Source organism: Gossypium arboreum, chromosome 8 (genome assembly GCF_025698485.1).
Source record: "Gossypium arboreum isolate Shixiya-1 chromosome 8, ASM2569848v2, whole genome shotgun sequence".
Taxonomy (NCBI): domain Eukaryota; kingdom Viridiplantae; phylum Streptophyta; class Magnoliopsida; order Malvales; family Malvaceae; genus Gossypium; species Gossypium arboreum.
The window spans coordinates 136,952,110-136,967,276 of record NC_069077.1 but is presented as its reverse complement, the minus strand read 5'-3'; the positions used below and the strand labels follow the sequence as shown (position 1 = coordinate 136,967,276).

General features: G+C 33.8%; 1 protein-coding gene across 1 annotated transcript; it reads right to left on the bottom strand.

The window, feature by feature from the left end:
- Window positions 1–8,464: 8,464 nt before the first annotated feature.
- LOC108469179 (peroxidase 5-like) lies at window positions 8,465–10,012 on the bottom strand. The gene is made up of 3 exons (XM_017770071.2): window positions 9,991–10,012; window positions 9,579–9,751; window positions 8,465–9,492 (listed from the first exon to the last, which is right to left on the bottom strand). The coding sequence occupies exons 1-3, from the start codon at window positions 10,010–10,012 to the stop codon at window positions 8,710–8,712; spliced, it is 978 nt and encodes a 325-aa protein (XP_017625560.2). The 3' UTR covers window positions 8,465–8,709.
- Between the last annotated feature and the right edge of the window lie 5,155 nt (window positions 10,013–15,167).

Sequence of the window (15,167 nt, the reverse complement as noted above, 5' to 3'; positions counted from 1 at the left end):
AGCTTGTTGCAAAGGGTTACAGTCAAATTCCAGGAGTAGACTTCACAGATGTGTTCTCCCTAGTTGTGAAGCATAGTTCAATTCGAGCTTTGCTTAGTATTGTGGCCATGCATGATATGGAGCTTGAGCAGTTAGATGTAAAAACTGCATTTTTGTATGGAGAACTTGAGGAGGATATTTACATGCAACAATCAGAGGGTTTTATAGTCTTAGAAAAAGAAGACTATGTTTGCTTGTTGAAAAAGTCCCTTTACAGTTTGAAACAGTCAACAAGACAATGGTACAAGAGGTTTGATTCCTTTATGACTTCTTATGATTTCAAAAGAAGCAGCTTTGATAGTTGTGTTTACTTTAAGAAAACAGTGATGGTTATTTTGTGTATCTACTCATTTATGTAGATGACATGTTGATAGCAGCGAAAGATAAAAGAGAGATAAGAAAGGTCAAAGCCCAACTAAGTGAAGAATTTGAAATGAAAGATTTGAGACTAGCAAAGAAGATAATTGGTATGGATATTCTCAGAGATAGAAAAGCAAGTAAATTGTACCTAAGTCAGAAGGGGTACACTGAGAAAGTTCTTTGCAAGTTCAATATGCAGAGTGTTAAACCTATTAGTACTCCTTTAGTAGCCCATTTCAATCTTTCATTGGCTTTGTCTCCACAATCAGATAATGAGATTGAGTACATGTCACATGTCACATGTTCCATGTTCTAGTGCAGTGGGATCTCTCATGTATGCTATGGTTTGTTCACATCCAGATTTATCATATAAAGTCAGTACAATTAGCAAATGCATGACGAATCCTGGTAAAGAACACTGGAAAGCAGTTTAGTGGAATTTAAGATACTTACGAGGTACTATTGATGTTTGCTTTCAGTTTGGAAGAACTAGAGATGGAGTCATTGGGTATCTTGATGCTGATTTTGCTGGAGACCTTGATAAAAGGAGATCTCTCACAGGTTATGTCTTTACAATTGGAGGTTGTGTAATCAGTTGGAAAGCCACTTTGCAAACTATAGTCGCTTTGTCTAGCACTGAAGCTAAGTAGATGGCGATTATTGAGGTTGTAAAGAAGCCATTTAGTTGAAGGGACTCTTTAGTGAACTTAATGAAAACCTTCAAATCAGTACAATATATTGTGATAGTCAAAGTGTCATATTCCTTACGAAAAATCAAATGTTTCATTAGAGAACAAAGCACATTGATGTTTGGTATCATTTTATTCGTGATATTATTGCTTGTGGTGATATTGTTGTGAGCAAAATTAGTACCCATGAAAATCCTGCAGATATGATAACTAAGTCACTTCCCATTACCAAGTTTGAGCATTGCTTAGACTTGATTGGTGTTTATTGTTGAAGTTAAATCTTTAAGGGGTTTTTATGGAGGAGGTGAAAAACTTTTTAATTGAGAGTTCTCGATGAAGAACTTGTTTGTTGAAAAATTCGTGTCAATGTGGAGATTGTTAGAATAAAGTGACCCGAATCCTTGTTAAAATAAAACACAGTGGGTAAAATAAAATAAAATAAAAGTAAAATCCATATAGGACTACACTTCTTTGATTTTATTTTATTTTGGAATAAGGTTTTTCAAACTTATCGCACATCATCTATTTGATATTGATTAGAATAAGGTGTTTCAACCTTACTACACTCATCCTATTAGAATATGATTTTTCAAGCCTATAAATAGAGATAGTCTACTCCTCTTGTATTTTATTCTAATTTGATATAGTGAATTGTCTTCTTTTCTGCCCGTGGTTTTTTTCCCGAATGGGTTTTCACGTAAAAATATATTTTTTCTTTATTTTTCTTTCTTTTTTCTTTGCGATACATCGTCATTATCGACGTTTTATTTTTCATATTTGACATTTAGAAACAAACTGATGAACATCGTGACGCATACCTTTCCAGTAGAAATTGGAAAATAGTCTATGAAATGTTCTTGTAATGCCAACATGACCACAAATCGAAGACGAATGAAATTCTGACAATAGTTGGTGACGAAGTGGTGAATTTAATGGATGGACTAGACGGTCACGAAAGAAAAGAAGTCCATCATTGTAGGCAAAGTTAGGTAGTAATTGGAGGATTGGAGTGAAGATGGTGACGCAATTCTTGGACTTCTGGATGGGATTGAGTAGCAAGACCTACAACGTCTACAACTGTAAAAATTGGGCATGAGAGCGTAAATGATGTCAAAGGAACTTGAGATAAGGCATCGGCGGCGAGCTTAGACTTTCCTAGGCGGTATCGAATTTCAAAATCATATCCCATGAGTTTCGCCAATCATTTCTGTTGCTCCGGTGTCTGAATCACTTGATCAGTGAAACACCGGAAAGATTGTTAATTGGTAATAATGGAAAATCGCTGACCCAACAAATACTGGCCCCATTTCGTGACTACTTGTGTAATGGCGAACATCTCCCGTTGATAAGTGGAAGCAGATTACATTCGATGATTGAGCTTTTGGCTAAAATAACCAATTGGATATGATCCTGGGACAAAATGGTGCCAATACCTACTCTGGTAGTATCCGTTTCGAGAACAAAAGGTTTGATAAAATCCATCAATTGCAAAATCGAAGCCGAAGCAAGTAACTGTTGCAAACGGAAAAAAACATCTGCCACTTGGGAAGTTCAATAGAAGTTGTCTTTTTTTAGCAAATCAGTAAGAGGTCCAGCGATGGTAACATAATGACGGACGAAATGGTGGTAATAGCCAGCGAAACCCAAGAAACTTTGGACCTTATTAACGGTGGTCGATGTTGGCCATTAGGAAATGGCATGAATTTTGGTAAGATCGACAACAATTCATTGGGCCAAAATAATGTGTCCTAAATAGCCAATGGAACCTTGGCCAAATAAACATTTGGACTGTTTAGCTATAAGCTGATGGGTCCGAAGCCGTTGAAAGACCTGCTCAACATGATGAAGATGAGTAGCCCAATTTGAACTATAGACCAATATATTGTAAAAAAAACCCAGAACAAAGACACGAAAAAAAGGTCGGAAGACATCGTTCATCAGGATTTGAAATGTTGACAGTGCGTTGGTTAAGCCAAATGGCATAACCAAAAACTGGTGATGGCCCTCGTGAGTTCGGAAGGCTGTCTTGCATTCATAACCAGCCTTTATCCTAATATGATGATAACCCGCCAACAAATCCAATTTGGAATAAAATCGGGCACATAGAGCTCCTCAAACAATTCGTGGATCGACAGAATGGAAAATCGGTCTTTGACCGTGACAGCGTTGAGGGCGCGATAATCAACACAAAATCACGTTCTGTCCTTCTTGCGCACTAACAATACAGAAGAAGAAAATGGACTGGTACTGGGTTTGATTACACCATCGCGTAACATATTGTGAACTAACTTCTCTATTTCTCTCTTCTGAAGTGAGGATATCTGTATGGTTGAACTTGGATGGGTCCCGTATTCGGTAACAAGTGGATGGCATGATCGTTTGGATGGGCTGGTGGAAGACCCAGAGGTTTGGCAAAGACATCCGAGAAGGTCGATAAGAGAGCTACGAGATCAGTCGGATACGGAGGAAGAGAAGTCGTGTCGGGGCACAGCAGTTTGAGTGAAAAATACTCTGCGGTAGCTTGTGTATGGGCCATTCGTCGAAGACAATTGTACTAAACTTGATGAACCATCGGAGACGTGTCACCTTACCAACAAATTGGTTGATTGTTGTAGGTAAACTGAAATTGGGCGGTGGCATAGTTGGTGACAACCAGCCCGAGAGTCGCCAACATTCAATCCTAAGAACCATACCCTAACCCTTAAGAGGCAGAACAGAAAAGTCAACATTAATCTCTTGACCCTAAATGACCAATGGGACTTAACGACAAAAACCTGTACAATGCAACCGCTCACCGTTTACGACTAAAACGGAGAATAAGGGAGTTTCTTTAATAGTCAAATGCAAAAAGGTAGCCAAACGGGTCTGAACAAAATTGTGGATACTATCCCAATGCAAAAGCACCCATATTGGCTTATCGTGAATGCAGCCAGTAAATCGAAGGTAGTGGTGGAATAGCCACCGTCCAATGCATTATAAGAAAGAGCAGAAGCTGTAAGAACTTCTTGAAGTTGTGGATGAGCAGCTAGAGAGGCATCAGACGGTTCTTTGTGGGTGAGTTCATCGCTGGCAGACGGAACAGAGTCACGATCATCATAAAAAAAAAGAAATTGAGGCTTAGACTTGCATTTATGATCATACGAATATTTCTCGTCACAGTTGTAGTAGAGGCTGAAAAGGAACTTTCGTACCCCTAAGAGAGTAGCAACATTGAGTGGTGTTGGAGAAGACAAGATAGAGTTTGTAGAAGGTGATGCCGACTTAGGGGTTGGCAAAATGGGCCTTCCATGGCCCAATGTAGGTTTTAGTAGCCCTTTTTCCAAAAGAGACCGTTGCTTATGCAACTGGGCAAGCGCAATAGCATTCTCGAGCTCCGTGGACTTGTGGATAAGTAAAGCAGTTTTGAGGCCTGGTCGTAGTCCCGATATGAAACATTGCACCAGAAATGAAGATGGTAAAACATGGTTCGGTTCGTAATGGCCTCAAAACATGCACGATATTCACTGACTGTGGAGGTTTGCTATAATTTGGCAAGTTGACCTTCAGGAGATTCCAATTCACGGGAACGAAATCGCTTAATGGGAGCATCTGTAAAATGCGCCCACCCAGCTAACTGTCGATTACGATACATCCAATCATGCCATTCTTCAGCCGCATCGTCCAGGTAAAATGAAGCTATCGTCAGATGATCGTTCTCTTTAATGTTGTAAAAAGAGAAATATCGATTGGCTTGTAAAACCCATCGATCGAGATTATCTCTAGAAAATCGAGCAAACTGGATTAGAGCTAGTTTATGAGTTCATAAAGGAATTGGCCCTATTGGCGATTGAGAACCGCGTCTACGTGAAGAGGTGGATGTCAAGGAGGTAGTGGGGAGATGATTCAGGATTTCTTGAAGCATCTGTTGGTAAGAGGCGAACGAAGTGGTCAAGGAGTCGAGTTGTTTGCGGATCATGGATTGAGATGCTTGAACAGATTTGACAATCTCGTCGAGGAGCTTTAGGTGAGTACCATCGGCTATCGAAGCGGATGGTCAATGAAAGCACCAAATAGAATGTACTCGTATTTCTAAATTACATAAAATTACAAAAGAAGAAGATGAGGTAACAGAATTCAGAATTTTCCAAAAGAAACAACATGCATTTAATCATTTTGCTTATTCTCTTTATACTCTAAGCCGTTAGTTCCCTGCTGACATGGTTCCCATAACAAACTCAGCAAATTTCTTTGGTGCCTTGCAGTTGCGAATGGGTCTCAGGTTTACTGATGGCCCATCTTCTTGGTCTTCTCGTGTATTGGTCCCTTCATTGTGTGGCCCATTCACAAGATAATAGAAGTGTGTATAATAGCATGCAAGTTTTTAATGAACCGTAAGAAGAAATTTGAAAGGAAAGACGAAAGGTTCATTAGGGAACAATGTTTTTGAGGTTGCCAATAAATCTATTTTAACGGAAGAATGTTAATGATTGAAGAAATATCAAGGAGGTTAGCAGCACTGCATCATGGAAGAGAGGAGGTTGAAGAAGCTGGAGCTCTAAGGAAAAAAAATTGGTCTTAGTGCAATTAGAGTGGAAAAAGAGGTAGTTGCAAAACTGGAAAATATTAAATTGAGTGGTAAGACTATAATGATTTGAAGTAGTGTTTTTCGAATTTGAATAGGTGATGGTATGGAAAGTTGCTTAACAAGATTAATCTTATCTTTGCAAGCTTGTGCTTAAGGGGGTTTTACAATATTTGTCAAATAGTAGCAATTGGCTTGTGTTTGGTGTTCGGAGTTTGCCGAGATTCGTAGCTGCTAATGTTTTGTGATGCTAAGGAGTGTGCTTGATTTTTTTATTTATTTATGATTTTTGGTTTATTTTGTTTATTCTGTCTTACCGAGCTTACTTCTTGTGTAACTGAATTTTAGGTGCTTTTATGGAGTGTTCTTGTTGCAATGTTTTGCTACCTTTAGGAGTTTCTTGTTTGTATTTAGGTGTGAATTTGCATTTTTTCCTCTCTTGTTTAGAGGTTTACCCTTTAGACTAATGTGTTTTATGTAAGATAGTCAATATTACACTAGTAGACACTGTTTTTCTACTAGAATTTGTATGTATCAATTTCAAATATAAACTATTTATCAATCATGTAGTCACTATTAATTTGTTTCAGTGTATTGTTTCAGATTTATTAATATTTTATAAAATATTTAATATATATAAAAGTACTTGTGAATATAAAATAAATGATACTGAATAAATTTCACATATAAACTTTTATCAATTATATAAAATACTCATTGATAAACTTCAAAAATAAAAATTCCAAATCTAGTTTCATTTTTAAGATCCGTTTTAAAATAATTAATAACCAAACACTTAATCTTAATTTTTTCAACCTAAATTTTTAGACCGATTATTTTTATAATATTTTATTTAATTATACTAATCATTTCTAACCTAATTCCGGTATCTAAATCAGATATCCGGTTCACTAACCCGATTCTACTAACCAGATTTTTGGGATGTGACAATTATATTGTATTTTTGGTGTTTGTTCTTGCAAATATAAAGTAATTTTCTAAATACGTAGGGGAGATGAACCCTAGGATGAATTATATTATTTGATTTCTAATTTTATGCAATAAAACCTTAGTTATTTGTTTTCAATTATGAATGTTTAATTATTCTTGGGTTGATAATTCTAGAGTATTAATCCATATTTGATGTGCATAAGTTTGAAGTTGAATAGACCCTTGTGAATAGATCTTGCATAATTGAATGGAGTTGCATGTAATCTTAGAAATAAGAAGACATAAATCTACTGGATTAGAGTCAAATCTAATAGGGAGATTCATGGAGCAAATTAATATGATAATAGGTATTTTAATTAGAAAGAAATTTCCATTAATCAACCTAAAGTTAGTTGCTCTTATGCTCGAAAGAGATATTAGCATAAATTAGGATTTCTAAGGATCAAAGAAACTAAGAAAAGAAATTGCATAAATTAGATTGAGAATTACAGTTGAAGTCTAGGTGGATTCTTACCTAGGTATTGTTTTCTCACTTGGTTGATATTCGATTATTTTTGTGTTTTATTTCTTTAACGCATTCATTAGTTAGTTTAGTTAGTTAATTTTAGTTTTAATTAATCCTTTGAATTATTAGGCTAAATAATAAAAAGACAATAATTATTAGTAATTTTCGTCATTGAGGGAATAATATCTGTGCTCACCATAACTATACTATTAATTGATAGGTGCACTTGCATTGTCGATTAATAATCAGTTTGGTGGACATCATTTGGCTTCAAGAGTTGCTTAGTGAAGTGGAAATTAAGCAAAAGTATGTCAAAGTACATTACAATAGCCGTAGTGCTATTCAGCTAGTAAAGAATCAAGTTTATCATACAATGATTAAGCACATTGATGTTCAGTATCATTTTGCACGAGAGATTCTGGAAGAAGGTGGAGTGAAGATCCAGAAAATTTCAACCACTAAGTATTCTACAGATATGATGTCTAAGGTTGTGATTGCGGCCAAGTTCCAACCATGTTTGAACTTGATCACTGTTAAAACTTTAAGGTTGAAATTTGAAGACTAACAAATGTTGTTTTGCAAGGAGATTGAAGATGTGGAAATTTGTTAAGGTAGAGATTTGTTAAAATAGCACAATTCCACGTCTAAAAAATACAAGGTTGTGGAGAGTTTGTACCTAAAAACAAAGATTGTTTCTCCACCTTTGAATTATTCCAAAATTTTTCATTTTCTTCATAAGGCAAATTTTCCCTCTACTTATTTGTAATTTTTCACTTGTAAATTTTTGGTATTCTATTTTATTTTTATTTATCTTAAATTGGGTTTTAAGTGTGATTGCTTGTTACCTCTCCAATCTTTTCCAGAAATTAATCTAATATGAATCTATGTATATATATATATATATATATATATATATATATATATATATATATATACGTCGAGAGCGAAGCTAGAAATTTTTTTGGGGCCAAAATTTAATCAGTAATTTTTATAATAGTAAAATGCAATTTTACTATTTTAATAGTCTCTATCTTTATAATTTTTAAATGATTAAATCAAATTATTTTTTATTTTTAGGGAACCAAAGTACAATTTTATCTTTACTAATTTAAAATTTTAAAATTTCAAAGAGCTTAAATGAAAAAATTTCATTTTAAGGGACCGGAGCCCTTACTAGCCCTTCAATATACGTAGAAATCTCTTGAACAAAGAATACATATTTGAACGATTTATAATCCATATAATTACTCATATAGAAATTTAGAAAGTCTTCCTTTTTAAGATCCAAGAAATTTATGTTCGATACTTTTAATTTAATATTTTTTTGTTTTTATTTTTAATTCACATATACCCAAATCATTTAGTATTACGAGAGTAATGTGTCAGTAATGATTAGGATAGCAAAGTTGGTAGAGCAGAGGACTGAAAATCCTCATGTCACCAGTTCAAAGCTGGTTACAAGCATATGATTATTTTGATCTACTCTACCAATTAATTGATATGGATGGACATATATAAGAGTAAACCCTCTATTTATTTTATTTTCTTTTATTTTCTAGTATAATAATTTTTTTTTTTTGCCCTATTCGCACAAAAGTAACATATCAGTTGGCCACACTGCAATTTCTCCTGATTTCACCTTGTTGTCCAGTGAGAACATCAAGGGAACCCATATGCACCATTGCGTTGCCGAACTTTTTAGCCCATGCTTCACCGCGCCTCACATTGTTCAACACCAACGCGGAGGTCAAGGAACTGTCCATCAATGTCTGGTCGGAGGTGAGCAAACCACGACGACGCGTCAGTTCAATGTAGTACTTGTTGTCCAGGCGATTGGGTGTGACACTTTCAAGTGGCACTGTTGGATCCCCTCCAGCACCAGCCGCAGATGTCGGGGGTGGGCACTTGGTTTTCAAAAAGGCAGCGTAGTTAGGATCAAGAGAAGGGTCTTGAGCATGAGTGGCGTTAAAAGAGTAGAGCCGGTTGGAAAAGGAAGAGCAATGCGAGACACCAATGGAGTGTGCCCCTGATAATGTCACCATCTCATCCACTGACATTCCTTTCCTTGCGAAAAGTTGAGCAATTTGTTGCGCATTGAAGAACGGTGGGGGCAGGTTTTGTGGTACTTCGTCGCTAATAGAGACACGGCCATCCCTGCGGCCGGCAGGAATGGCGTAATAAATCCCTCCAGCTTCGTAGGTACTGTCACGGGCAGCGAATGCGATTATGTCTGCACAAGACACGGTTCCTGGACATTGTGCCTCGATTTGGGCTTTGGCCTCATCAATCACCTCGAAACCTCGCAAACTAGGGTTATTAGCAGGGTGATCCATCTCTGCTGGGGGGTTTCCGGGCACAGATCTTAGAAGGACAGAAGCATCACAACCCTGAATTTGCATGCAAAAAGTGGAGTTAGAGGAGGAAACACGATGAATCAATCTATAAATTATTAAGAAAATGAACATATACATACCCTGACGAAGCAGTCATGGAAATACATTCGGATGAGACCAGCAGCTATGCCAGGATTAAGTGAAACCGCTTTGTTTACAGCTTTTCTTACAATGGTCTCTGCAAATGGACAAGTTCGTGTATAGAAGCCCACCTTCAAAGATGCAGAAGCCACAATTGAGCAGCCAAGCATGAAGGAGAACAAGGCAACAATGTGAAATTTCGAGCACAGCAAAGTCATTGTGTCTGATATATATAATATAGCAGAAGAAAAACTTCTAAATTAATTGGAAAGGGTTGAGGATCAGAATATGGTGGTTTGTGCAGTTGGAATTGAAAGATTATGAGAGTGGAGATGTTGGATGGAGTATATATACATGGCCAGAGGAGGAGTTGGTGGTGATTACTTGTTGGAACCAAAAACGTGTGTAGTTTTAGCTGTAGGCTTGAAAGCATAGCTTGAGGTTGAGGTGTTCCTTTGTTTTGAACCATTTAGAGGCATGCAGCAGCTTCTTTGTTTTGATTTGTCGATTTTCTTCTTTATTTTTTAATATTTACATTTTTCCTCCTTAAATTACAATTGTTCTTATTTGTTAAATATTCTACTCATATTTAATAGTTTAAAATAGTTGTTTTATTAAGTAAAATAATTAAATCTATAATTATTTAATTTATTCACGAACACCTTTACATTAGAGGAAGTGACATAACCAAAATTTTAATTTAGGGACCAAAATTGATTTATAAATTTAAAAAAAATCAAAATACAAATTTACAATTATATTAAATTATTATTTTAGAATTTTTAAAGAGATTAAACTCAAATTTTATCATTTGAGAACCAAAATATAATTAATTAATATTAAAATTTTATTTTAATAATAAAATTTAACAATAAAAATTTTAAATAATATTTTTAATATTGAAAATATTGATATTAATAATTTAATCATAAATTTATATTACAATTTATAAATATTTAATAATAAATGTTTTATAGTATATAATATAAATATTTTAATTATATATATAAATATGAGTATTTGCTTAAATCATGTTTAGGTTCATTATCCCTTCCAACTCTAATGCGTCACTATGCACTCTCGTATATGTAATCTAGATTAAGTTTTAATTAGGTATTGTTTATAATTAAGGTTGTATATGCAATGTTTTTTAAACCGGACTGGTGGTCGAACTGGTTAAGTCACCGATTCACTAGTCCAATTAAAAAATTATTACAAACTAAAAAAATTTGAAAACCCTAATTCAATTGGTTCGATTGTCGGTTCAATGGTTCAATCCTTGATTCAAACTGTTTTTTAGTCAGTTTAATCAATTTGTACCGGTTCCCGATCTAACCAATTCAAAACCATCTTCCAAATCGGTACCCCAATCCAACCGACTGGTCCAATCCGATTCAAATAACATTGTATATATGATATAGATGATTATAAAATATTATCTTATTATAAAATAAATTTCAATTGTCAAAAAGCAAATGTTACTATAATATTTTGTAACAAATATATTTATGTTGTGTTTGTTTCACTACGACAATTTTTAAACAATAATAAAAATATTTTATGTAAAATTATTCAAACACAAAAAAAAATCAATTTATTAAAGAATCAATCCATTTAAAAAAATATTTTTAATGAAGCTTAAGTTTCTTTTTATATTATATTTATTTTATGTAATTGTATAATGTTAAAAACGAATACCTAGGAATTTCAACTTGTCCTAGATAAGTAATAGTTTTTATATGACTTTGGCAAGTTTTAAATGCTATGGCAACTAGCTATTTCTAGTTGTCAATACGCCAATTTTATCTCAAATCCAATTGAAGTACTCCTATCCATTCACACACATTATGCAAAACCAAATTTTATTTAATGATAATTCTTACAACATTAGGTACAACTTACAAGTGGGATTGTCCAAATATAGGAGAGATAATTACCATTAAAAATTTAAATATAGTGAGAGGTACTAGAGAAAAATATATGTGCTAATGAAACAATTACAGTCACAAGTGGTTTTCACGAAAGTAGTTTTTTTAAAATTGAATCTCTTAAATTGTTAGTTTTCAATTCAATTGATGTTAGAGATCAATTCAATTAAGTAACGAATAAGTAAAAATATAGTGGAAGAAATTGAGAAATTAAACAAATAAATTTAACGTGGAAAAACTCATCCAAAGAGAATAAAAAAACATAAGCAAAGATAATTTTACTATAATGGAAAAAGAACGAAGAGTACAAAAGATGGAGATAAAAACTAAACCCGAAAATAAAGAACCCTCAAAATATAAACACAAAATTCTCCAAAAGTGTTATGAGTTCTAATATTTGATGGGTGTGTTTTTGTAAAAGAGCATATTTATAGGCTAAATTCGTAGGTCAAATAATAATAAAATCATCTAAACTAATCAGAGTTTGACTGAAACAAATAAACATAGTTTAACTAGGAGATTATCTTTCAAATTTGACTGAAATACATGGCATACTCAACAAATCTCCACCTGTACTCGTATTTTCACAACACCATCTTTGTCAAACCCGCCATGGGCCTATCTTGAACTATGCAGGAAATTAACTGAGTTTAATCTGTGCTTAAAAGATGGAAGACTTCTAGCCTTTGACTTGTGCATTACTGAATCAAAACTAACCTAGGTCTGATTTTCACAAACATAGAGTTTTAACTTTTCAAAACTTACATCCAAAAGATAACCTCTTTTCAATGAAACGGTCATGCATTTTTCCCTCCTATGACCAAGTTGCCTCCGCTCCAAACGAGTTGGCTTTGACTCCGTAACAAACGTGGGACATTTGGTTTCACCAGTCATTGTAGAACCTTCAAGAATATAAAGATTGCCGATCCTTTTTCCTTTTAACAAAATGAGAGCCCTATGAGACACCTTAATGCTGCTCGACTTGATATTGATTCTGTAACCTTTCCAGTTTAAAATACTCAATGAGATAAAATTCTTTTGTAAATTAGGTACATACCTGACATCTGAGAATGTCCTAATCGTCCCATTGTGCTTCCTAATTTTAACAGTACCAAGACTGATTACCTTACTAGATGGATCGTTTTCCATGCGCACAACTCCACTTGCAACCGAACTGTATGTGTAGAACCATTCTCTGTTGGGAAACATGAGGAAAGAACGTCCCGAATCTAGGATCCACTCAGACGTAAGCTCAAAGCTATCGCTCGTTGACACTAACAAGAAATGATCATCACTTTCATCGGTCAAATTAGCACCAACTACATCTTCCTCGTTACTCTCAACAACCCTTTTTATTTTGCAGTTTATAAATAATCTACTCTGACGTGACCTAACTTCTTACAATAGCGACACATTTTGTCCCACTTCTTCGATGCTACCAAAATGAAAGCTTGCCTATCTTCCTTGCTATTCAAACCAAACTCATTGTTGAGTTTGTCTTTACTCAACAAATGACTCTTCATATCTCGAACGAGAGTTTGTCTCTGCCATAAATTAGGGTCCCCTTGAAAGAATTGTATAAAGAGGGTAAAGAGCACAATAATACCGTAGCCTGATCTTCATCATCAGTCTTAAACTCAACATTATTTAAATCATTAAAAAGAGTAATAAATTGACTAATGTGATCTCTAAGAAGCTCACATTCTTTTATGTAAAATGTAAATAGACGTTGTTTCAACACTGAACGGTTAGCCAAAGACTTAGTCGCATAAAGAGTTTCTAACTTTTTCCAAAAGGTGAATGAGCTTTTCTCCATCAATACCTCCTGCAATACCCTATTCACAAGGCACAACTGGATTATAGACAATGCTTTTTCATCAAGCTCTTCCCATTTTTCCCGATTTAGATTCCCAAGCTTTTTCCCGATAACAACCTTTTTCAGGCCGGTCTGAACTAGAATTGTCATCATCAGAACTTGCCATAGATTGAAATTTGTGACACTGTCGAACTTCCCAATACCAAATATTGTTGTTGCCATTTTTGAATGGGCTAATTAGCAAAAATCGAACTAGCTGTAATATCACTTGTTGGGGATCAACTCAATTAAGCAACGAACAAGTAAAAAAAATAGTAGAAGAAATTGAAAAATTGAACACACAAATTTAACGTGGAAGACTCCTTCCAAAGAGGATAAAAACTCACGGGCAAAGATAATTTTACTATAATGAAAAAAGAACGAAGAGTACAAAAGATGGAGATAAAAACCAAACTCCGAAACCTGAAAACAAAGAAACCTCAAAACGTAAACACAAAATTCTCCAAAAATTGACTTGATCATTAGTCTAATGATAATTAAATAAATAATTTAAAAATCATAAATAATTAATAGAAATTATAAATTGGTTCAATTGATTCAATTATCAAAATTTACCTCAAATTTAGAGTTTTTATTGATTTTCAAAGTTTATTTAGTGAACAATTCAATCCCTTTGTTCGAATTGATATAGTGATTGATTTTTGATCAGACAAGATTTCAACAACATCGTCTCTTATTTTACAAAATTTAATCTCATGGATCTTAAATTATAAAATTATCTTGAATGAGCATGCCTAATACTCTTTATAAAAGTTGGTGAAAGGTGGCTTTGTAATTCAATATCAATGTTCTATGGTGGTCGAAGCGATTATACTATCGGATTTTAGTTTAATCGGTCTGATTCAACAATTGTTAAATAAAAATAAAAATTTATAGAAGAAATGAAATTTAATAATCGAATGAACCGTCAAAATTTTGTGTTTGATCCAATGTGTAATTTTATTCATGACTTTTTTATTTGATTTATTTTTCATAAATGACTTACATCATTATCGACAAAATATCATTTTATGTTTACATGTTACATTCACAAATACTTATATTTATCCAATATAAAAATAAATTGATGTATTCATTTCTTTAAATGTGTACAATTGAATCAAAACAAAAGTTTTATATATACATTTGAACCAAAATCAAAATTTAATGATTATAATTGCACAAAATCAAAATTCATGTATAAAATTAAATATTAAATCAAAGCTCATGTATAATTTTAGTATTTATCTCCTATTTAATGATGGTTACAAAACTAATTATAAATACGATAAAGGCAAGCGCACCTATCGAACAATAGTATAGCTATGGTGAGTAGAGAATATCATATCCATGAGGACTAAAAGTACTAGTAATTATCGTTTTGTTATTATTTAGCCGACAAATTGGAGTGATTATTTTTAATCTAAATTTACTAAACTAATTTACTAGGAACGCAACAAATAATAAATCAAGGAAATAAACGAATATTAACCAATGAAATAGATAATATCCAAGAAAGATCCACCAAGACTTCACCTATTATTATGAATCTGGATTAGATGATTTATTCACTTGTTACTTGATCTGTAGAAATCTCTAAATTAGGTTAATATCTCTTTCGAGAGTAAGAACAACTAACTCTAGGTTGATTAATTGAAATATCTTTCTAATTAAAACCCTTATCATCGTATTAACTCGATCTATGGATTCTCCTATTAGATTTGACTCTAGCCCGGTAGATTTATATCAACCTATTTCTAGGATTGCATGCAACTTTACTCAATTATGCTAGATCTACTCTTAAA

Bases quoted from the DNA above. Each gene is read 5' to 3' on its own strand.
- LOC108469179 (XM_017770071.2), bottom strand. From the start codon at position 10,012: ATGCTTTCAAGCCTACAGCTAA. The intron at 9,752-9,990 runs AACTACACACGT...CCTTGTTCTCCT, and splicing joins GCTTTCAAGCCTACAGCTAA to TCATGCTTGGCTGCTCAATT. The intron at 9,493-9,578 runs GTATGTATATGT...ATGCAAATTCAG, and splicing joins TCCATGACTGCTTCGTCAGG to GGTTGTGATGCTTCTGTCCT.